General features: G+C 46.4%; 1 protein-coding gene across 1 annotated transcript; it reads right to left on the bottom strand.

Annotated features, from left to right (window-relative positions):
• Window positions 1–11,166: 11,166 nt before the first annotated feature.
• On the bottom strand, window positions 11,167–14,983 carry LOC110563166 (olfactory receptor 10P22). Its single transcript, XM_060371678.1, has one exon. The coding sequence runs from the start codon at window positions 13,001–13,003 to the stop codon at window positions 12,065–12,067; it is 939 nt and encodes a 312-aa protein (XP_060227661.1). The 5' UTR covers window positions 13,004–14,983; the 3' UTR covers window positions 11,167–12,064.
• Between the last annotated feature and the right edge of the window lie 8,031 nt (window positions 14,984–23,014).

The raw sequence follows: 23,014 nt of genomic DNA, 5'->3' as shown, positions 1-23,014 counted from the left end.
TGTCTTGCTCGGCCGTCATCAGAGAAGCTTCCTCCTGCAGCAGATGGGAACAGATGCAGAGACCCATAGCCAGACAACGAGCTCAGAGTGAGAGACCTTGGAGCACTCAGCCCTAAACGGGATGTCTCCATCAAATTCCTCCCTCAAGCTCAGGGAGATACGTGGAAGAGGACGATTATAAGAGTAAGAGGTGACGATGACCTCCAGACATATCAGGGCTGATACACTTGTGAACTCTCAGAGACTGTGGCACCACACAGGCTCAGGCCAGAGCAGGAGGTGGTAACCGGGTCCCATCCCTAACCTAGAAGGTAACTCCAATCAACATCTGCTTCCAAATGAAAACGTAGTTTTCAGTAATGGAGTCTCAAAGTGGGAATATTAGCCACACTAAAGGGTCGGACCCATCTGCACAGTAGGTGGCCAACGCCAAACAAATCCTTGGGTATTTTGGAGACTTTTTGTTTATATTGCTCTCTTTCGTTGTTTGGTTGGTTGTGTCTTACTGGTCTTTTGCCCGTATATTATGGTTTCTGATTTTGTGTTGTTATGGTTTGTGGGAGGTGTTTATTGTTTGCTTGTTTGTTTGTTTGTTATTCCTGTCTGTTTTATTTGCCTGTGCATGTGTTTTCTAAACAGAGAAAGAAAAATCTTGGTGTTGGTTGTGTGGGGGAGGTAGGAGGACCTAGAAGGACTCAGAGGAGAGGAAAATGTGATCAGAATATATTGTACAAACAATTTTTCCAATATTTTTAGTTCTTTTTTTTTAACCTGCGTGGATATTTTGCCTGCATGCATGTGGATATTTTGCCTGCATGCCTGTGGATATTTTGCCTGCATGCATGTGGATATTTTGCCTGCATGCATGTGGATATTTTGCCTGCATGCCTGTGGATATTTTGCCTGCATGCCTGTGCCTGATGCAGTTATAGGTGTCAAATCCCCTGGAACTGGAGTTACTGACGGTTGTGAGCCGCCATGTGGATGCTGGGAATTGAACCGAGACCCTCTAAAAGAGCTCTTAACTGCTCTTAATTGCTGAGCCATCTCTCCAGCCCACACTTTTCCTCTTTAAAGTGATGGGAGCAGAGGTTGTGGTGGCACTCAGGAGACAGAGGTGTGTGGATCTCTGGGTTAGAAGCAAACCTTGTCTATTTAGAGAGTGCCAGGTGGCACAGTGAGACCTTGTCTCAAGAAAGAACACGATAGTGGAATGGCTGAGATGGTGGCACGCACCTGCCAACCAGCACTCAGGAAGCTGAGGCAGAAAGGCGAAGTTTGAGATTGGCTTAGGCTACAATGAGAAACTTCATTTCAAAGAATTAAGTAAGTAAAATAAAAAAACGTGGATTCCAGAATGTCTTATTTCCACATATTATTGATCTTAAGAAGAGATGCCTACGTCAGAATTTAGATATATCAACAACAGTATCAAGGGCAGGAAGACAAGGCAGCAGTGCTTAGACATTCCACGATGGTAACGGGTGAACCTCGAAGGCTGTAAGCAAGCCTCCGATTACAGAATTCCCCTTCTGATCCTTGCCTTGGTCGTGTGTCTTTTCCCAGCAATAGAACAGTGACTACGGTAGAAGTGGAGGCCTGGCCATGCTATCTCTGGACTGGGGAAAACTTTGGGACTTTGGATCAGGAAAGTGGTTGAATGCTCTAAGTGGGGCTCACTGAGCCATCCTAGGAGGCTCCTGGAAGACAGTGATGTTGAGAGCACTATAGATTATGACAGCCTGGCTCAAGAGGTTTCAGGCAAATGTTAGTAAATGGCCTAAAGATTGTTCTTGTGGAATTTTGGAGAACAATGTAGCCACTTTCCTCCTCTGTCTACCTGAGGCTAAATTGAAGAGTTTTGGAATGGTAATGTATATTACCATTACATGTTGAAAGTATGTGATCTGGTTCTTACTTTGATTTTACAGGGATTACAGCTAAGAGACTGCCTTGAGTCCCCGAAGAGACTGTAAACTTTGGACTTTTAAACAATGTTGATACTGTGATAGATTATGGGAACTATTGAAGTTGGACTGAAAATATTTTTGCATTATGATATGATTATAAGTCTTTGGGGCCAAAGGGTGAAATGTGGTCATTTGAGTAAAAATGTCCCCTTTAGGCTCATATATTTGAATGATTAGTTGCCAGGAGATGGCACTATTTAAAATGATTAGAAGGATTAGGAGGTGTGGTCTTGTTGGAGGAAGTGTGCCACTGCCTCTCTCTCTCTCTGTCTCTCTCTCTCTCTCTGTCTGTCTCTCTTTCTCTGTCTCTGTCTCTGTTCTCACTAATGCTGCAGTGTCTGCTGTGATGATAATGGAGTAAACCTCTGAAACTGTAAGGAAGCTTTCTCTTGGTCATGGTGTCTCTTCACAGCAAGAGAACAGTGACTAAGACAAAAGTCTCTATACACTCCTTGAACACTGGCTACTTAGGTCACATGACCCACTAGAGCAACAAAACTTAAAGTATGGCATTTTATAACTGGTAAAAACATTTTTTAATGTTTCTGTAATTTTGTGGCTATGAAGAGGGTGTGAATACGATGGCAATGCTCATGGAGGCCAAGAGGGTGTCAGATCCCCTAGAGGAGAGGTTCTCAACCTTCCTAATGCTGCGTGCGACCCTTTAATCCAATTCCTCATGTTGTGGTGACTCCAATGATAAAAATATTTTCTTTGCTACTACATAACTGTAATTTTGCTATTGTTATGCATCATAATGTCAATATCCTATATGTAGGATATCTGATATCTGATGCCTGTGAAAGGGTAGTTAGACCCCAAAAGGGCTTGCGACCCACAGGTTGAGAACCACTGCCTTAGAGCTTGAGTTAAAGGCAGTTTTAAGTTCATAACTGTGGGTGCTAGGAGCTAAACCTAGGTGTTCTGTGAGAACGCTGCACTCTCTTAACTGCTGAGCCATCTCTCCCGCTCCCATTTATTCATCATCTAGTACAGTTTAGATCAAATTTTTTACTTGTCACCAAAGAACTCTTAGAACAGTTCAATAAATTTACATTCTGACTACTGTTTCACAAGTTTTAGCATATGGCTTAACCCCTCTGAGCTTTGGTTTTTATTTGTAAGCCTGAAAAAAATAAAAATATCTCACACTATCTGGTAAAAATAACAGCTGGAAAGTGATTTAAAAAGTAACTAAACGCAAAAGGTCTGATGAGGGTTCGGGTGAGAGTATAAGCAGTACTGGTGTACACAGGCATTGCTGTGCCCTTCCTGGGCCTGAGAACCCCTTGTCAGTGCAAGAAACGGGGCCCTCAGAGCCAGGTGCACTATAGACCTGATCCACAGCCTTATGGCCATTGCCAGTCTCCTAAATAGCTAACAATCATTTACCCTTTTCTTGATTTTTTTATGTAGAGTCTCAGTATATAACCCAGGCTGTACTTAAACTCTGAATCACCTTGCCTAGCCTCCTGAGTGCTGGGATTACAAGTGTTTGCCACCACATCCCTCCTGGTCTTCTTTTTAATGAAGAATAGTATATTTTTTAAAGTGTCTGTTCTGGAAAGTAATTGGTCTAAAAACAATCATTCTATACAGATGTAAGGGATTTCAAAAGTTAGGGTTTTTTTACCTTTATTAAATTTATTCTTTAGCAACGTCATACATGTACAAAGTGCATTCTGGTTGCTGAACCCTCCCCCCCCACACCTTCTCTAATCTAATTACCCCATTAATCTCTTTCCTTCCTACAAGTCTCTTTCCCACGTCCATGTTGGGTTTTTGTTTGCTTGCCAGCTTGCTTGTTTGGGGTGTTTGCCTGTTTGACTCCTCCTTGAGAATTCATTGGTCGTCGATACAGCAACAAGGAGGGAACATGAATCCCGCCCTGTTCATGATTGACTGTGTGTAGGGACATGGCAGGCAGCCACAGCTACTGTGACATCATGAGTGTATTGGTTCTGCCTTGCCCCAAAGGCAGCATTTCACAGCATTTGTCCCTGTCTGGCTCTTACATTAGTTCTGTCCCCTATGCCAGTGACCCCCCAGGGAGTTATAAACATCCTGTTTAGGCTCTGTCAGCCACCACAGTCCCAGCACCTTGTGCAGCCACCCATCTCTGCATTCACTGCCACTCACTGCGGAGAGAAGTTTCTCTGGTTGAGGCTGGGACGGCAGCCCTAAGTTCATCCATTAGGCCTACAACCTCCTCAGCCACAGAATTAGAGAGAGCGTTAAAAAAAAACACTAAGTCTCAACCATTCTATTTTACCAATAAAGAAAGACTTGGGAGCCAGATGCTGTGGTGAAAACCTGCTAGCCCAGAGGGGCAAGAGAGCAGCAGCTGACCTTCCTATTCAGCCGACATCCGGGAAGGAAAAAGCCCTTCTTATTCTGCTCACGGTCCAGATGGGAAAAGCTCTTTTGTCTTCTCCTTGCTGCCTTAAACACCCTCAACTCAATGTCCCTCCTTCCTTTTTACTCCCTACCAGCTGGCTGCTTCCTCTGCCTCTTGACCTAAGGTTAACTTTATTTAAATCCTATTTACAGAAAGCGCTTAGATAAAAAGGTGTGTGCTAGGGCTGTGCCACAGCACAGTACTTGTTTGCGGTTAACAGAAGCTCTAGGATCAAAGACCGAGCCATGCCACAATTAGAAACAGGTTTTTATAGTTCACAATGGGATCAAATGTCCTGCAACAGGAGAGGGCTGACAAATGCTCTAATCTCGCCTAGGCTCCTCTCAGACTTCGGGTCTAGCTGACGGTAACCTTGAACTTCACACACACCTGCCTCCATCTCCTAAGTACTAGGATTACAAGTATGCATTGCTACGCCCCGATCTTAAAACACACAAAGCCATTGCCAAGTATGCTACAGTGCCTAAGCGCCAAAAAGAAGAAAAAGGAAAGAAGGACAGCGTGAGCGCTAGGGCACAGTGGATAGGAGCGCTCGCTGCTCTTCCGTCCCTGGCTCACCACCAGTGCAGGCGATGCATCGCCGCCTTCTGGCCACTACCAGTACTGCATGCATATGCTGTACAGACACATGAGGCCAAGCACCCATATACGTAATTGTTTTAATTTTAAAAATCGACGACATGCCTTAATGATGGGTAGTTTTAGGAGACAGAATGGGAACTAGTCAAAATGACTAGAAAAGTAAATAGTCAAATAGAAAAGGCTGACAAGACTGAAAATTGTGTAGCCCGTGGCAGTTCCGTGTCCAAGTGGGCTCCACAGTAATGGGGACAGGGGCTGTCTCTGACATGAATTCAGCGGCTGGCTCTTTGATCACCTCCTCCTGAGGGCGGAACAGCCTTACCAATCCACAGAGGAAGACAATGCAGCCAGTCCTGATGAGACCTGATGGACTAGGATCAGAAGGAAGGAGAGGAAGATCTCCCCTATCAGTGGTGGAGATGAGGGAGGGAGGGTGAGATTGGGAGGAGATGGGGGAGAGAGCTACAGGTGAGATACAAAGTGAATAAACTGTAATTAACAAATATTAAAATTAAAAAATAAGAAAATTTTTAAAATACAAGGGAAAAAGATAATTAAAATTGGTAGTCTTTAACAAGACTGCCAAGTAAAAAATTCAAATAAACAAAATCATAAGTGAAAGGTAAAAGACACATAGCTAATACCACACAAAAGGAAACCACTAGAAAAGCTTGTTGTAGTTATTACAACCAACTAATGACTGGAATAACCTAGAAGAAATTAATAGAGTCCTTAAAAAATGTACTATCCACCAAGACTGACTTGGAGCAAAACAGTAAATCTTTAAAAAAAGGAAAAGAAAAAAAAAAAAAAAACAGTAACCAACAGTCTCCAGAAAATAGGGAGTGAATCTGACAGTTGTGGCGCCACAGCCCTGAGTTTGGCAGCTTGGAACCGCCTGTCACGCCGCTGCAGGCAGCTGCACCCTGTGCACACTCTGACACGTTACGACTACAATCAGCGTGGGCAGCCGTGCCGAGAGAGGTTCACCTCACTACCCCAGCTCAGCCGCACTGTCTCAGGGCTCACCTTTACCACGATGCTCTTGGGCCACAAGATCGCTTCCGCGTCCCGGTGCTGCGGACTCGGAGATCAACATGACCTCACAATGCTCCCAGTGACAGCCCACTTCCCAGATCTGCCTCCGCAGGGCTGCTCTCCGACCCTATCTTCCCGCAGCACTCCTGTGCCGGCGCAAGGTCGCAGCGCGGTGGCCGCTCAACCCGCATCTCACCACATTCCCCCTGCCTTCACAGTGCCCCACGGTAATGACATTTAGCGTGCCCCATCTTTACCTGGCACGCATAATGCACCGACGTCACAGCTCCACCGTGACAGAACGCTGCGCTCTGAATTACAGCGCTGAGCTTTGTGCTCCTGGCATGGCGGCGTGCCGGCTCCTGGCACTCCATCTTGGCTCCATCTTGGCATAAGAGTGCTCAGTTGGGCCATCACGATGGTGAATTGTAACATCACGGCTCTAATGGGACATTACAATATTGGATTGTGATGTCACAATGCGCCACGGTCCTAAAACGACTTTCTATTGTGATATCACAGCTTCCATAGAAGTTTTCCACTATTAAACCTGCCAAGCTCCATTTTACTGCCCTTACATCACAACGCTAAATTCTGCCCTCTCAAGCCTTCACTGTGCCATGACAATGCTTATTTGCATAGCAATATTCACTGTGATGTCACAATTCTGTTGTAGCCTAGCAGTCTTCCACCATGACCTCACAACATTCCATTGTAACCCCGTAGTGCTGTCCTGGGATGTCACTGGTTCTAATGATACATCACAATGAGCCATTGCTCCATCATGATTCTCCACTTTATATGTCAAAGCTCGTTTATGCCATCACATGGCATTCGGTGACATAAGGCTCCCTTCTAGCACTACAGTGCTCCACTGTGACTTGCAATGCCTGAATCTGCCACCACAGTTTGCACTGTACTGTCAAAATGTGTCATTGTGTCATCACAACTCAACTGCACATCCCAATACTCATGTGCTTACATGTGGCTGCCTTGGGTGTCACAGTTTACCATGACGTTGACCTCACAGCGTTCCACTCCTCCATATTTATATGAAAGTGCTTAGTTGTGCCACACCATGGTGCGTTATAACACCACAGAACTGTTACCACACTGTACTGTCCCATTTTCCCCTCACAGCGGTCAATTTTGCCATCACCATAGTACACTGTGGCCTCACAGGTCCCCTGCCACACCACAGTGTTGCACCGTGACTCCGCGCTGCTCAGGTTCGCCTTGACAGTGCTGCATTACGCCATAAGCTCTCTAAAACCGCAAAGGTACAGTGGTGGCGCTCTTCCGCCACGATAGAGTTCCAATACCTGCAACACTCTGCATTACACCTGCCCCAGCTGAAAGCTTCATTGTGCTGTTGTGGATGTAAACACGGTTTTGTTTTGATCCCAGGCGCAGGATATGGACTGATTCCGATTGTCCACAGCAGTAAACTATTTGCCTTGTGGGGGTCTGAGAAGGGCTCTTTCCCAGCTCAAGACGGTTAAATTCTGAGGACTCTGAGAGAGTCCAGAGCCAGGGAGTGTTAAGGGGGCTCTGAGAAAGACAAAGGCTGCTGGTGCTCCCCCCTGCTGCTCCTGGCTGCTGTTGATGCAGTTTGATGAGAAGTTGAAGATATCCTGAAACAAAGATTGGACTTTCACAAGGAACCCGGCAACGCTAAACAATAGGAAGTAGCCAAAGAGAACTCCACTCCCTCTCCCCACTAACCTCTCTCTGCTACCTGGTGTTGGGGTGTTAGATGGGATTGGGGTGGAGAAGGGAGAAAGAGGCATAGAAAACCAAAATAAACCAGTTTTAAAAGGGCGCAACATTGTGCTGTCTCTACATCATTGTGATAACACGGCGCTCGTTGCGGCATCACGGTCCGCCACGATGCCATCGCTATAAACCAGGGAAGATGGCGCACATAACAGGAAGTTATGATCTGCCAGAGCCTCCCGGGAATAAACTGAGGAAGGCTGAATAACAGCTGTCAGAAGAAGTGGCTAATAGCTTATAATCTCCAGTTTAGTAAAACAGGAAACTTCACAGGGCAAATGGGATCAGGGCATCACGTTCGCCCCAGGGGGATTAGCAGGTCTCAGGAGCCACCAGGTCTCTCCCAGTGAGAAAGGGTGACTCAGCCATGACTGAGCCAGAGAGTCTCAGAAAATCAGTACAGTACTCTGAACAACCAACACTTTAAAGAGAGAAAAAGAAAAGGAGGAGGAAAAGCTGTGCAGAGCAGGGGCAAAAGGAAGGCTGATCCTGGAAAAACCTCTCTCTCCCAGGAGTAGAGGCCAGGTGCTCAGTCACCCCATGAGTCACAGTCTTGGGAAACTCAGAGCAAGTGTCACAAGACTACAGGCTGAAACATGGTCAACAGAAACCGTCCAAATAAGGGAGAGAAACTGAATCAGAGTCACTGCATCACAGTAAACCTGGTCAGCCAAAGTCTGCAGGGGAGCACGGACTCCAGAAGGACTGCCAGGAGGAAGGACCAGCATTTACAAGTGAAGATGCCTGAAGGACCACCCTGGGGTGTGACCAGAATCTATGACCTGATTTTATGAAGGTTGGCTCAGTCATGGGACCAGCATCTGTGACCCAACCTTGCAAAGAACCATCTAAATTCTAGAGGTATGGCAGATATCTGAGAGATCCTTAATATCCTTTTCTTTTTCCGCTTTTTTCTCTCTCACTGTAAACAGTAACTATGACAGCCTTTCTCCTTTTCATACAATCCAGAGCCTGAGCCCAGGGATGGTGATGCCCACTTTTGAAGTGTCTTTTCTACCTCAATTACATAATTGAGACGATCCCTCATAGGCATCCCAGCTTGTCTCCTAGGTGATCCTGAGAAACTGATAATATCAACCGTTACAGACAGAACGCGTAGATTCTGGGCTAAGCTTGTGGGGATGAGCACTGGAGCACCACACTTGACAAAGCCAGCCAAGGAGTGTGCCAATAGGAAGGAAACAGAAAGCCATTGACATAACTACCATCCACAAATCACCCAACTTCCACCTCTATCCATGCCATGCAAGATGGGTGCCCCAGACCCTGCCTCTCAACCCGCACAGTGCTAAGGCCTCTTCTGCCATTAAAATCACAACTAAACTTGTCAGAGGAAACAGGTAAAGCAAGGCCAGCCTCTGCCTCAACTCTTCTGTCGTCCATGTCTCCCAAAGGTGCCTCACCTTGGCACAAGGTAGGCCATGAGTGCAGCTTGAGCTGTGGCGGAGTTTAGGGAAGGTCATCTTCAGCTGTCTAGACTCCAGGAGACAGAATCTACGCGTTCTGTCTGTAACGGTTGATATTATCAGTTTCTCAGGCCTTGCCCCCATTGAGTACCCTGAAGGAGCAGTCTTCCATGTGCGTCAAAACAGCTCTTCTAAGCCGTGTGCCAGCCCCTTCTAAGCCCTAAAGCCACGGCTCTGAGCAAAGTAAAGCCTCTGCCTTCACAGAATACACCTCCTAGCGGAAAAGACCTGAACTAAATACCTACTCGAGCCAAGGAGCAATATACTATACTCGAGCCAAGGAGCAATATACTATTCTGAAGGAGGCTTGTGCCGTGAGCTACATGAAAGACTGTGGCCTGCTTGAGTGACACTGACGACGGCCTTCCTGAAGATGTGGGGTGCTAGCTGAGACTTGAATGATGTTGTTACCTATGAGAAGGCTCAATATAAACTTGTGAACAACATGAACAAGCCAGAATGGCATGCGTGTGAAAACTGTATTGTGAAACCCATCCTTTTTGTATGCTGACTTAAAATTTAATTTAAAAAATAAAATTGTTTTCAGAAACAATCAAGTTTATCTTAATCCACAAAAAAAAAAATTAAAAATTAAAGGAACTTGCAGGCAGAGAGAGCCCAAGTATCTAAGGAAGACAAAAGGGGCTGAGCACAACAGACAAGGTGGACAAGAAAGACAATAACAAAATGTTCTAAATGTAGGTATTATTAATCAAATGTGGTGAGGACAATGAATCAGACGACAACTGTCACTGAAGATAATCTGCTACTCACAGTGCCCAGGAAGGGAACCCACCACACTATGCCAGGCCACACCACACGGTGCCACACCACACTGCCACTCCATGCCAGACCACTCCATGCCAGGCCACACCACACCACGCCGGGCCACAGTATGCCGGGCCACACCATTTTGGGCCACACCATGCTAGACCATGCCAGGCTAGGGAAAGCACCATCAGGGACTATGTAAAGACGGGGAGCAGGAGGATGTGGAAAATGTTTGTCTTAGTTAGGGTTGTTGCTGTGATAAAGACCTGGAGAAGAAAGGGCTAGTTTCAGTTTACACATCCGCAGCACAGTGGGTCCCTGCGGGAAGTCAGGGCCGGAGCCTGGTGGCAGGAGCTGAAGTGGAGGTCATGGAGGATGCTGCTTACTGGTTTGCTCCTCATGGCTTGCTCAGCCTGCTTACAGCATCCAGGACCACCGGGATGGCACACCCTCAAAGGTCTGGGCCCTCTGCAATCAATCACTGAATAAGAGAAGGCCCCACAGGCCTGCCCAGAGGTCAACTGATGCAAAGTGACTCACATTTATCTTATTCTTTCCACATCCAAAAATTATCTAAATATCTATCTATACCTTCCTCACCTTTCCTTTCCCTGAGTCACCTAATATCAACTCCTTCCTGACCCTTAAATGGCTTCCCTGCCCTGAAATTTGTAGGGAGAGACACTCAATTGGGCTACAAATACAATAAAAGTTCCTGCAGAGGGTAATTTGGCAAAGTATTTCAAAACATTTTCACTCATCAGTCCTGTTTCTGGAAGTATACTAGAGGAAGTGTGGGTAAGTATACAAGACACATGTGAGTCCATTTAGCTCAAGGTCCATGACAAAAGTAAACTGCAATGGCAGGACATTCCTTAAGACTGTAGTTTACCTATAGTGTAAGGTACGGCAGAGACTCCGAAATTACCTTCTAGGAGCCATGGCACAATGTTCAAATGAAGCTCAATAAAATAGAAACTGTTAAAACACAGTTTAAACAGCATAATCTTACTTTTAATTTTTTATGATCATGCATGTATGCAAATGCAGAACAAAAGCAGGTGGTACTAATTTCTCAAAGACATTATTAACATTTTGTTGATAGTTATATTTTCTTCTGTATATAAATTTCTTGCAGCTAGCAGTGTTACTTCTTATAAACCTGAAAAGAAACTCAGCAGTTCCCAGACATTCACGTACGGTTCCTTGAGCACACTTTCCCTGCCTCTGCTGCTGCTGCCGTGACTAATAGCAGAAGAAGCGCTCGTGAACAATGAGGAACTGCTTTCTAAGGAAAAGGAGATGCCTTAGAGCCTTCCAACCAACGGCCAAGGTGGCCACCAAGTGAGAAGAGTGACTAGTTTGTTTCGAGAAAGCAGTGTCATTCCAAGAGTCTCGGCCATGTCAGACTTGAGACCAGAGTCTGGGGCATGGAGAGAGGTGTGCTCTGCCTGAGCAGGGGAGGGGGTGAAAGCATGTCTTTCAGGACAGCTGGGGAGGAAGTCAAGTGCAGAATACCAGCGTCTTAGGAGGGTCCCGGGAGATAGGGACAGTCAGGAGACACGTGGCTGGATAGACCAAGCCTACAGCAATACCAAGCTAGACTCAGTCCTCGTCCCTTCCCAGAAATGATGTCAGGGAGAAAGACTTACAATAAGGGCTCACAGGGAGAAGCAGGAAATAGATGTCTCAAGAGCAGAGCCCCAGGAGGGCAGAGAAGCCTCAGCCATGACCAGGAATTACATCACCACACAGGGTCATCTCGGCTGCCTTCCCCGTGAACTCTTTTCCAGGGCGTGTTCGCTCGGCTCCGCTCTCATGGTGAAGCACAGTCGAGGATGAAGACCAGGCTCCAGAGCACAGCTCTGAACAGTATGTCTGTGCCTTGGATGTCCACATGGGGTGAAACACACCAGCGCACAGGCTACACCCTGGGGCGGGGCTCAGCTTTCCTTCTTCCTTGTGAATGTCCACGGATCAGGCTCCTAGCTCAAGGATCTTGGGAAGAAGGTAGAGTGTGGTCAAGGACCCCAAAGGTATCTCTTTATGAGCCGCCTCATGGCTCCTGTGACCTCCTTGTTCCTCAGAGTATAAACAAAAGGGTTGAGCATGGGGGTGACCACCGTGTAGAACATGGTGAGAATCTGGTCTGTATCCCCAAGGGAATCTGCCTGAGGCCTCATATAGGCAACAGTCCCAGTCCCAAAAAAGAGTATGACCACAAACAAATGGGAGGAGCAGGTAGAAAAGACCTTTTGTCGTTCCTGGGACGTGGCAACACCAAGGATGGTGGCAAGAATACGGGCATAAGAGGCCACGATCAGTGAGAAGGGCGTGAAGATAAAAGCTACCGTGATGACGAGATTCCCCACCTCACCCCAGAAGGTGCTCGCACTAGCCAGTCTCAGCACAGGCAGGATGTCACAGAGAAAGTGGCGGATGGTGTTGGCACCACGGAAGGGCAAAGTGAAGATGAAGACAGAGTGAGTGGTGCCAGTGATGATGCCCACGAGATAAGAGGCCCCCACCATGCTGGTACACACACCCTGGTTCATCAGGGTGATATAGTGCAGGGGGCAGCAGATGGCAACATATCGGTCATAGGCCATGGCAGTGAGCAAGCAGCATTCAGCAATGCCAAAAAGGGCAAAGAAATACAGCTGAATGAAGCAGCTGGCAAGGGGAATTGTGGGGCGAGAAGACCGGAGGTCAGCCAACATCCTAGGCACAATGGTAGTGGTGTAGAGGATCTCCACCAGGGAGAAGTGACGCAGGAAGAAGTACATGGGGGAGTGGAGGGTAGAGTCTGCCACTGTGAGGAGGATGATCAGAGCGTTGCCCAGCAAGGTAACCACATAGATACACAGCACACCCCAGAACAGATGGCCCTGGAGAGAGCCAAAGCCTGAGAACCCCAATAAAATGAACTCAGTCACTTCTGTGCCATTGTCACCTCTCATTTCCACACAGCCAGACTAGAAAACAAAGGAGCCGGAGAGGGGTAGCTAACTGGAAACAAAGTCTGCAGCAGTAAGAATGAAGAGCGGTCTGCTTGCTGCAGAGAAGGAGCCTAAGGAGGAAGCTGAGGAGGAGTCTGAGGTGAATGCTGAGGTGAATGCTGAGGAGGAGCCTGAGGAGGAGGCTGAGGAGGATGCTGAGGTGAAATGCTGAGAAGGAAGCTGAGGAGGAAGCTGAGGAGGAGGCTGAGGAGGATGCTGAGGTGAATGCTGAGGAGGAAGCTGAGGAGAATGTTGAGGTGAATGCTTAGGAGGCTGAGGTGAATGCTGAGGAGGAGCCTGAGGAGGAGGCTGAGGAGGATGCTGAGGTGAATGCTGAGGAGGAATCTGAGGTGAATGCTGAGGAGGAGGCTGAGGTGAATGCTGAGGAGGAGTCTGAGGAGGATGCTGAGGAGGATGCTGAGGAGGAGTCTGAGGAGGAGGCTGAGGAGGATGCTGAGGAGGAGTCTGAAGAGGAGGCTGAGGAGGATGCTGAGGAGGATGCTGAGGTGAATGCTGAGGAGGAAGCTGAGGAGGAGGCTGAGGAAGATGCTGAGAACTTCAGCTGCTGCTGACTCCCATTGAGGCACACTGGCACATCTTCCTGCTGTTTCAGGATTTCTCAGACAAGCTTTGTTCCACTCACCCAGGGGCTAAGAGCAAAGAGCTGGGAACAAAAGCAGTTTCCTTCAAGAAAGGGGTTGAGAATATGGACAAAAAGTGAGTTATCAGACAGAGACACCCAGAGGCAGAAGGTGGGTGGGGAAAAGCCAGAGCAGAAGACAGGAACACAGAATTGAGGACCAGAAGGTTATGGAGCTTTTACCTGAAGGTGGATCCCCATGGCCCTCAGAGTTCTCTCCCTGGAACACATCACAGCAGTTCAATTCCCTAAAGAGCTGATTCTCAGACAGTGGAAGTAGGAAAGTGGGGGAGGAAGAAGCAGGGAGGAAGTGGCTTCCTTTCCTTTGTGCCTAAACTCCCTGCTGTTGGGCCTGGGTCTGGCGTGCTCCTCACACCCTTCAACTAAGAATGAATGCAGCTGGGCTCAGAAACCCACTGCTCGAAACCTTTTGCCCTTTTCTTTAGGTGGGACTTCCAGACATTACCCCCAAGGCTGCCTTCTGCCTTTCCCACCCTCAGAATTAGTCCTTAGCATTCTTTCCATTCCTGGAAAACACCCTTTCTCCCAGTGCTGGGCCTTGTGGGTGCTAGCTAGCAGGCTTCTTCCCTAGTCCTGGCAAGAATTTGTAAGCGCTTTTCTAAAACAGTGCTAATCCCAAAAGAAAATAGCTATTGGAATAACAAGCTAATTCTGAGAGCACTCCCAACCCAATGGAGGCCTTTGACCCACACCCCTGTTGCTGAAGGAAACCGTAACCTTCTCTGAATGTCAGAAATGGGAAAACACTCCTTAGCCCTCAGATGGGAAAGATGGCATTCACTGAAAGAGACAGAGTGAGCCTGAGAGAATGCCCAGTGAGCGAAGACTAAAGAAATGTAACAGGAACTTTCAGAGATGTCACTTACCTAAGAAAGGATGTTTTTCATTGCCATAGCTTAGGGCCCAGCTGGGTAATCCAGAAAGACCCTTCCTATTCAAGGTACTCTGTTGTCTGAGTTGTTTCCTTCTTTGTGGTGTGAAGGTCTGTGAAGGATTCCAAGTGGAGGGCTGGAGAGATGGCTCTGCAGTTAAGAGTTTGTAGCTCCTGCAGAGGGCTGGAGTTCAATTCCCAGCACCCACATGGCGACCCATGGCCAGTCAGTTCCAGGGGATCCAACACTGTCTTCTTGCCTCCCCAGGCACTGTACACACGTGCACAGACATGCATGGAGACAAAAACCCATAAACATAAAACAAAAATTTTCTTTAAAAGAATTCCAAGTGAGCCTTGGTAAGCACACTGTGGCAGACAACACACACAAGAAAGAAGAAAGAAAGAAAGAAAGAAAGAAAGAAAGAAAGAAAGGAAGGAAGGAAGGAAGGAAGGAAGGAAGGAAGGAAGGAAGGAAGGAAGGAAGGAAGGAAGGAAGGAAGACTTTTTAATTTTTATTTTTATTAATTACAGTTTATTCACTTTATATCCTAACTGTAGCCCCATCCCCCATCCCCTCCCAATCCCAACTTTCCTCCCTCTTCTTCTTCTATGCCCCTCCCCCAGTCCAATGATAGGGGAGGCCCTTTCCCCTTCCATTTGACCCTAAGTCTATCAGGTCTCATCAGGACTGCCTTCTTATCTTCCTCTGTGGCCTGGTAAGGCTGCTCACCGCCCACAGCTCCCCCTTCAGGTAGAAGTGATCAAAGAGCCAGCCCATGAGTTCATGTCAGAGACAGCCCCCATTCCCCTTACTAGGGAACCCACTTGGACACTGAGCTGCCACGGGCTATATCTGTACAGGGGTTCTAGCTTATCTCCATGCATGGTTCTTGGTTGGAGTATCAGTCTCAAAAAAGACCCCTGGGATTTTTTTGTTCTGTTGCTCTCCTTGTGGAGTTCCTGTTCCCTCCAGGTCTTTCTATCTCCCCTTCCTTTCATAAGATTCCCTGAACTCTGCCCAAAGTTTGGCTATGAGTCTCAGCGTATATTTTGATACACTGCTGATTAGAGTCTTTCAGAGGCCCTTTGTGTTAGGCTCCTGTCCTGTTCCCTGTTTTCAACCTCTTCTGATATTGGTCTCGTTTGCCAAGACTTTTCTAAGTGTGGGAACTAGAGAGATGCCTCAGAAACTAATAGCATAAACTGCTCTTTCAAAGACCAGTTAGGTTCCCAGCACCCACGTCGGATGGTTCACAACCCCCTGTAATTCCAGCTCCAGAGAATTCTGGCTTCTACAGGCAACCATGCTGAAGAAATGGCTCAGCAGATAAGAACACTGGCTATTCTTCCAGAGAACCAGGTTCAATACCCAATACCTACACATAGACACACAACTTAAAGGAGAATGAAATTTGAACTCCTTTTACATGGTAGTGTTCAGTTGTGCCTTTACACAGCATATTTTACATGACAGCTGGACTGTGATGTCACAGCGTTCCCTTGTGTGATCCCATGCTGCACTGTGCCACCAGAGTGCTCCGCTGTATTATCATTGTGTGTGTCGCCATGCCTGACTAAATTTTAATCAATCTTAATTCAAGCAGTCACCTTGCTTCCCGGACTGCTCATAATGTGATCTCATACTCCCTGTGACATCACAGTGATATGCTCTAGGTTTCCAATGCTACATTCTGGCACCACAAGCTCCAGTGCCTATCTCTGGCCTCCAAGAGTGCCTGAGCACACACACACACACACACACACACACACACACACACACGCTCACAAAGACAGAAACACAACTAAAAATAAAAAGAAAGAACTTGACTTTTAAGCTATTCTATTTTATTTTTCGACAGTATGTCGTTACACTGCTTTTGCTGGCTGGAATTCAACATGCAGGCTAGACCAGCCTTGAATGCACAGAGATCTGCCTACCCCTCCATCTCAAATGCTCAGATTAAAAGTGTGTGCTGAAAGGAGCCTTTAAACAATGGGTTTGAAACTGGCAAAGAAGGCTCAGTCTGTCGGAGCACTTGCTGCTCTTTCAGAGGACCCAAGCTCGGTTCCCAGCACCATACCAGCAGCTCTCAAACACCTGTTACCTCAGCTCCAGGGGACCTACTGCCCTCCTGTGGCCTCCACAAACACACACAATTGACATGGTTTAACCATGATTATTCTGCCACGCCTATTTTTTTTTTTTTTTTTTTTTTTTTTTTTGCAAAGAGTTAACTCAAAGTAAATCGGGACTTTTAAATTTTAATAAATTTCTTTGTTGTTTTTATGAGACAGGGTTTCTCTGTGTATCCTTGCTGTCCTGGACTCACTTTGTAGATCAGACTGGCCTCAAACTCACAGTATCTGCCTGCCTCTGCAGCTCCTGAGTGCTGGGATTACAGGCGTGTGTCACCATGCCTGACTAAATTTTAATCTTAATTCAAGTAGTCACCTTGCTTTTCAGTTTTAGTTTTTATGACAATTCATTTTCTAAGAGTCTGAGTTAATGCTGACATTTTCAGAACAAAAGGATATTCTGTGTGCAGCACATTTTCCAATAACCTGAAAGGATATGAAAAAGAGAGAAAGCAGAAATTGGTGAGCTCAGATTGTGTTGGATATTTGTGGCACTATTTTATTATTTTGCAAGTTTGAACAAAAGTATAGTACTAATAAATATGTTTGAACATTTAAGAATTCCAAGCTGGAGTCAGGCATAGTGGTGCACGCCTTTAATCCTAGCCCTTGGGAGGCAGAGGCAGACAGATCTCTGTGAGTTTGAGGCTAGCCTGGTCTACCGAGCAAGTTCCAGGACATCCAGGGCCACACAGAGAAACTTCATCTAAAAGACAAAGACAAAACAACAACAACAACAAAAATTCCAAACTGGGACACAGAGGCTCACACATACAATTTTAGTACTAGGGAGACTGAGATAGGAAGATTGCTCTGAACTTGAGGCTAGCCTAGGCTACAGAGTAAGAGACTTTTTTAAAAATCCAAATAACTTAGGTGCTGGTTTGCCTTTTATCTTTTTGGCTTTCATTTGATTTTGGTTTTCAAGACAGGGTTTCTCTGTGTAGCTCTAGCTTTCCTGGAACTCTGTAGACCAGGCTGGAGATCTGCCTCTCTCTGCCTCCCAAATGCTGAGATTAACCCTCTGTCTTAGATAGGGTTTCTGTTTTTTGTGATAAAACTTCATGACAAAAAGCAATTTAGGGAAGAAGCCATTTATTTCTTATTACAGCTCTCAGGTCACACCCAGTCACTGAGGGAAGTCAGAGCAGGGACTCAGACAGGAACCTGGAGGCAGGAACTGAAGCAGAGGCCACAGAGAAAAGCTGTTTCCTGGCTTCCTCCCCATAAGTTCCTCGCCCTGCTTTCACAGGAACCAGGACCACCTGCCCAGGTGTGGCGGCATCCATAGTGGGCTGGGTCATTCCTCATCAAGCAGTAATTTTAGAAGTGTTTCACATATTTGCATACAGGTTAATTTCATGGATTGTCTTCTCGTTTATGGTTTCCTCTTCTCAGATAACTCTAACTTGTATCAAGTTAACAACATAAAAAACTAATTACAACTAAGAAAACATCCAGTGCTGACTTATGTCTCTACCTCAAGTGGGAGAACACAAGCCTGGGCTCCTTCAGTGTGGGCTTTGTGTATCAAATGTTAGTGGAGTGAGGAAAGGGCTGTGTACCATAGAGCAGCTTGGCCAAGTGACCACAGTGAACATCATCACAGTAAAACGCTGAAGTTCACACCTTTAATATGACGAAACATCATCTCTGTGCCTTTCCTCCCAGGAAGAAAACATCACACACAGTGATTCTGACAGAAGCCCCCACCAGATTAGTGCTCCTCAAGGCTTCCAAGGTCACCAAAACAAGACACTCTGAGAAACTTAGGAAACATGACAACTAAATGTAATATACTATTTTGGGTGGAATCTTGGACATTAAGTAAGAACTAAGGAAATCTTGGGGGCTGGAGTGATTGCTTTGTGGTTAAGAGCCATGGCTGCTCTTCCAAAGGACTGGGTTTGATGCCCAGCAACTGGGTTTGATTCCCAGCAACCTCAGGACAGTTTAAACCATCTGTGACTCCAGTCCCAGGGGATCTGATGCCCTCCTCTGGCTTCTATGTGCACCAGGCATACATGAAAGCAAAACACCCATACACACAAATCTAAAATCGTTTTTTAAACTAAGGAAATCTGAATAAAATGTGGACGTTGGTCGGTTGTTATGCGTTAGTTCATTAATAGTTGTCAGGCCACATTAACTGCTGGGTCACTAATAAAGTGAACCAAGGGAATTCTAGATGCTCTCTTAGACATTTTCTTGTGAGTTAAAAACTATTCTATGTAGAGGGATTTTAAACATGGCCACTCTGGCTGGAATACAGACGCACCCTTAGTACATGCCTATAATCCCAGACAATGAAGGTGAAGTTGGTTTGTAGAAGGAAGCACCACGTTTGAATTGAGCACATGCCTAATTGAGATGAATTGGAGTGATGAATCACAGAATAGGGTATCTCCAACTCTCATGAGAAGAGAGAGGAAAGGGAAGGTGCTTGAGGGAGCAGCAGCAGCATCAGCAGCATTGAGAGAGAGAGAAGAGGCAGTTTTACCAGGACAGTTATAGAGAAACAGGTTGCAGAGAGAGAACAATCCAGACATAGGTGAAAACAGAACTAGTCAGAGAATGAGGAGCCAAAAGATTATAACAGATAACTAGAGTTAGTTTCAGACCAAGCAGAGCAATTCAGTCAGATCTAAGAGAAGCCAGTTTAAATCAGTCAGCATGGAGAGGAGTTTGAGCCAGAACAGCTGAATTGAACCAGTCAGCCAGAGTTCAGAAAGCTAGAAAGGGTGAGCTTATTCAGCAGCAAGTCTCGGAGGCTGAAAACATTCTAGGCCCGGGTTAGATTGTAAGGAGGCTAGAAGCTTCCAGGACTAGGCCTGAGTTAGCAGCAGATGGATCTAGTAAGCCTCTGAGACAATAATTAAATCAGATGAATAAAAGTTCCTTTAACAATTCTATGGGAGACTTAGAAAGCTTCTGTGATAGCATCTCCCCACACACCTCAGCCCCCAAAAAACAGTCTAGACAGGAAGCCATTGAAGGGAACAAGAATCAAAATTATGACAAGGACCCCGAAGCATAGCTCAGCATAGCTGCTGGCTTCTGCCAGGGGTGGGGGCGGGGAGTGGGGTAGGACACGATTATCTTTAAGGAGCTGGCCACTGGGAGTTTGACCTCTCCAGTGAGCATATGGACTAGCTTTTTTTCTTCCTTCCTTTCTTTTTCTTTCTTTCTGTTTTTCTTTCTTCTTTTTATTTTTGGGAGAGGGGGTTACAAGGGTGGGAGTGGACCTAGGAGGGCTGGGAAGCAAGTATGATTGGGGTGCGTTATGTGAAATTCCCATATAATCAATAAAAATATTATCTTGAAAAAACTATTCTAAAATGATATGTTACTCTTTAAAGGTTTTGGAGCATGACAGAGAGAATTTGGAGATAAGCTCAGTCATTGCCTTGCAAGCGTGATAGCCTGAACTCATGTTCCCAGCACCGTATAAAGAAGAAAAACAGCAGAGGAAACAAGACACAGCAGCATACCTGTGGTTCCAGCACTGAGGAGGCAGAGATGAGGGAACCCCAGGGACCTGCTGGCCAGTCAGTAGAGCCAAATCCCTGTGCACAAGTTCAAGCCTGTTTCAAAAACAAGTTGAAAAGCAACTAAAAAAAAAAAAAAAATCCAATGCTCCAAATGCTCACTCACCCACACACACACACATTTTTTGAAGGATTTTATGTTTATGCCAGCGTTTTTTTCTGTTTATGAGAAAACGTTGATTTTGTTTGTATCCCACACTGGCCTCTAACTCATGATCCTCCTGACTGAGCTTTTGGAATCTAGGATGATAGTAACAACATATGGCTTAAAAGTCTATTTACTGACCTGGAAAGAAGATTGAGATACATTAATAAATGATTTAAAAAAACATTAAATTTTCAATATAAAATTTCTTTTTGTAGAGAAATACATGCATCTCAGAGTATTAACAATGACAGGCTGAGTGGGATGAATCTGAAGAATTACTTATGTTTTTGTTGGCTGTGCTCAGAGATTAAGAGCACAGCCTGCTCCTTCAAAGGTCCTGAGGTCAATTCCCAGCACCCACATGGTAGCTCATAACCATCAATAATGTGATATGATGCCCTCTTCTGCATGCACATGTACATGCAGATAGAGCACTCATACACGTAAAAAGTAAATAACTCTTTCATGTGTGTGTATTTATAGCCACTTGATACATTAATCATAGAGTAGTGAAAACAGTAGGTAAAATATTACCACAAAATGATAATATTTCTTATCTTTGTTGTTGATTTGTTTATGGTATGAGTGTGTTTTGCCTGAATGTATATTTGTGCACCACTGTGCGCGTGGTGCCCTCAGAGGTCAAAGAGGGTGTTGGAGTCCACGCACCTGGCGTTATGTGGCTAGGAACCAAGTCTCCAGGGCTAATGCCAGCTCTAGCTTCCATTCTCCACCACCTTCTGTGATTCTGTATGTGTATGTGCGTGATGAAATATAAGTGTGTGTGCGCATGCATGCACGTGTCTTTGCTAGGCATTCCTTGGCTGCAGAGCCTGTAGCAATGCCTGTCACGCCTGTCACGTACAGGACATAGGCTCTTAGCATAAATCACCTCATGCAAGTCTAGTGCAATGTAAACACTGTGCTAATGAGGAAGCCGGGGAGATGGAGGCACAGGACCTCATCTGAGGTCACACAGCCTCGCATGAGGCCCCAGAGAAATTCCCGACAGGAACACTAGCTTCTTCGGCCAGCGCCATTCCTACCACACAGCTCCAGGTTGGAGACAGGGATCAAAGTTGAGGGAGAGTGAGGGGAAGAGGTACATGTACCGCTCCTGAGATCCCCAAAGTCTGAGGGTGCTTACCCAGTGCAGGGTCCCTGGAATATACTCTATCTAAAGTCCATACGCCTGCAGGACAGAGGCCTTCCCCACGCTCCCCCTCAGTCATGACTCACTGCTCCGCACGCCACTGTGTGGGAGAGCTGAAGAGGACACAATGGCTGCAGGAGCAGAGAGGAACGCATTAATACTGAGTTAGAGTCAAAGCCTGGACCCCAACAAGCGAGGCTGGGCCACCCGTCCTCTCAGGCCAATTAGGCAGACACATAATAGAGGAAATCCAGAAAAGAGAAGCAGTGTGAGCACCCTGGCAAGAGGGACAAGGAGGCCAGGTCTGCCTCTGGAAGTCTGAGGGGAGGGTTAGGGCAAGAGGTAAGCTTAATGGAGCAGCCCCGGGCACCACTGCCTCAGCCCCAGCCTCTCTTTGTGCCTAGCAAGAGTCAGAACTACTTTAAATATCTGGAAGACAAGCTCGCCTGTACCAGGCGCCTTCTTTGTCCATCATTCACCATGAGGTTCCTGGGAAATGCCGATCTGAGGGGAGCCATTGTTTTAATAGTCTGATAGCCTAAGGGATGAACGTAGAGTCTCTTAGAATAGCTCAGGCCAGAATGATCACATGATGCCAAAGTTAGGCAGCACGTTCCTTGTGTCTCCAAGGCAAGCATTCCCTGAGTGCCAGAGAGCAAAGGACAGGTGTGAGAACGCCCAGGACAAGGCCCCAGGGGCTGTGTTTGTTCACTCACTATTCATTCTCACCTCAAGTGGGATGTTGCCACACACATGCTCTGTAGGTGAGTGGCTCAATGTCTGGAATGTGCATTGGTGGAGGGACCAGGGAAAGGTCACCGAGGGGAACTGAAGAGCAATGTGAAAACACATGGTGCCGGCAGTTATTGGCCAGCTCCACAGAGTTAACCCCGAACTTGACGTCAGCCACAGCTCACCGTGTGTGCGGAGGGGCTGTGTGTGTGGTGGGGCTGTGTGTGCCGTCAGCCACAGCTTACCGTGTGTGCGGAGGGGCTGTGTGTGTGGTGGGGCTGTGTCGAAAATGCTGATGAACATAGGGCTGGCGCCTGAAAAGAATTGGTGTCACTTTCAAGAAAACAGGAGTGTTTGCCTGCATGTGGAATCATGGCTTGCGATTTTCTTATCCCTTCCACAGCATCAAAGAGGATGGACTCTGAGGCAGCCCCAGTCGCACTCATAGGTTCATCTATGAGAATCCTGTTCCTCAGCATTGCAGCTGTGCTGTTCCCTTAAAGAGGGATTCTGTAGAATCCGCACCATTATTTAAAGAATTCCATTCCGATATTTAAAGTTTTCTGTGAGAGAGCCCTAGCCCAAAACTTGTAATAACACAAAGGGCCATCTTCAGCCTTGTAAGCTCAAGCTCTACAAAAGGGACCAAGATTTAGTTCGAGATCAGGTTTGCAAGATTTCCCTCTAACTAGAGTAGCACTTTTGACAGAAAGCAGGTCG

This window comes from Meriones unguiculatus, chromosome 18 (genome assembly GCF_030254825.1).
Source record: "Meriones unguiculatus strain TT.TT164.6M chromosome 18, Bangor_MerUng_6.1, whole genome shotgun sequence".
Classification (NCBI taxonomy): domain Eukaryota; kingdom Metazoa; phylum Chordata; class Mammalia; order Rodentia; family Muridae; genus Meriones; species Meriones unguiculatus.
The sequence above is the reverse complement of the archived record's forward strand: the minus strand, read 5'-3'. Positions and strand labels throughout refer to the sequence as shown.

What these genes read in the sequence shown, in the direction of transcription:
- LOC110563166 (XM_060371678.1), bottom strand. Translation starts at nt 13,003, where the DNA reads ATGAGAGGTGACAATGGCACAGAAGTGACTGAGTTCATTTTATTGGGG.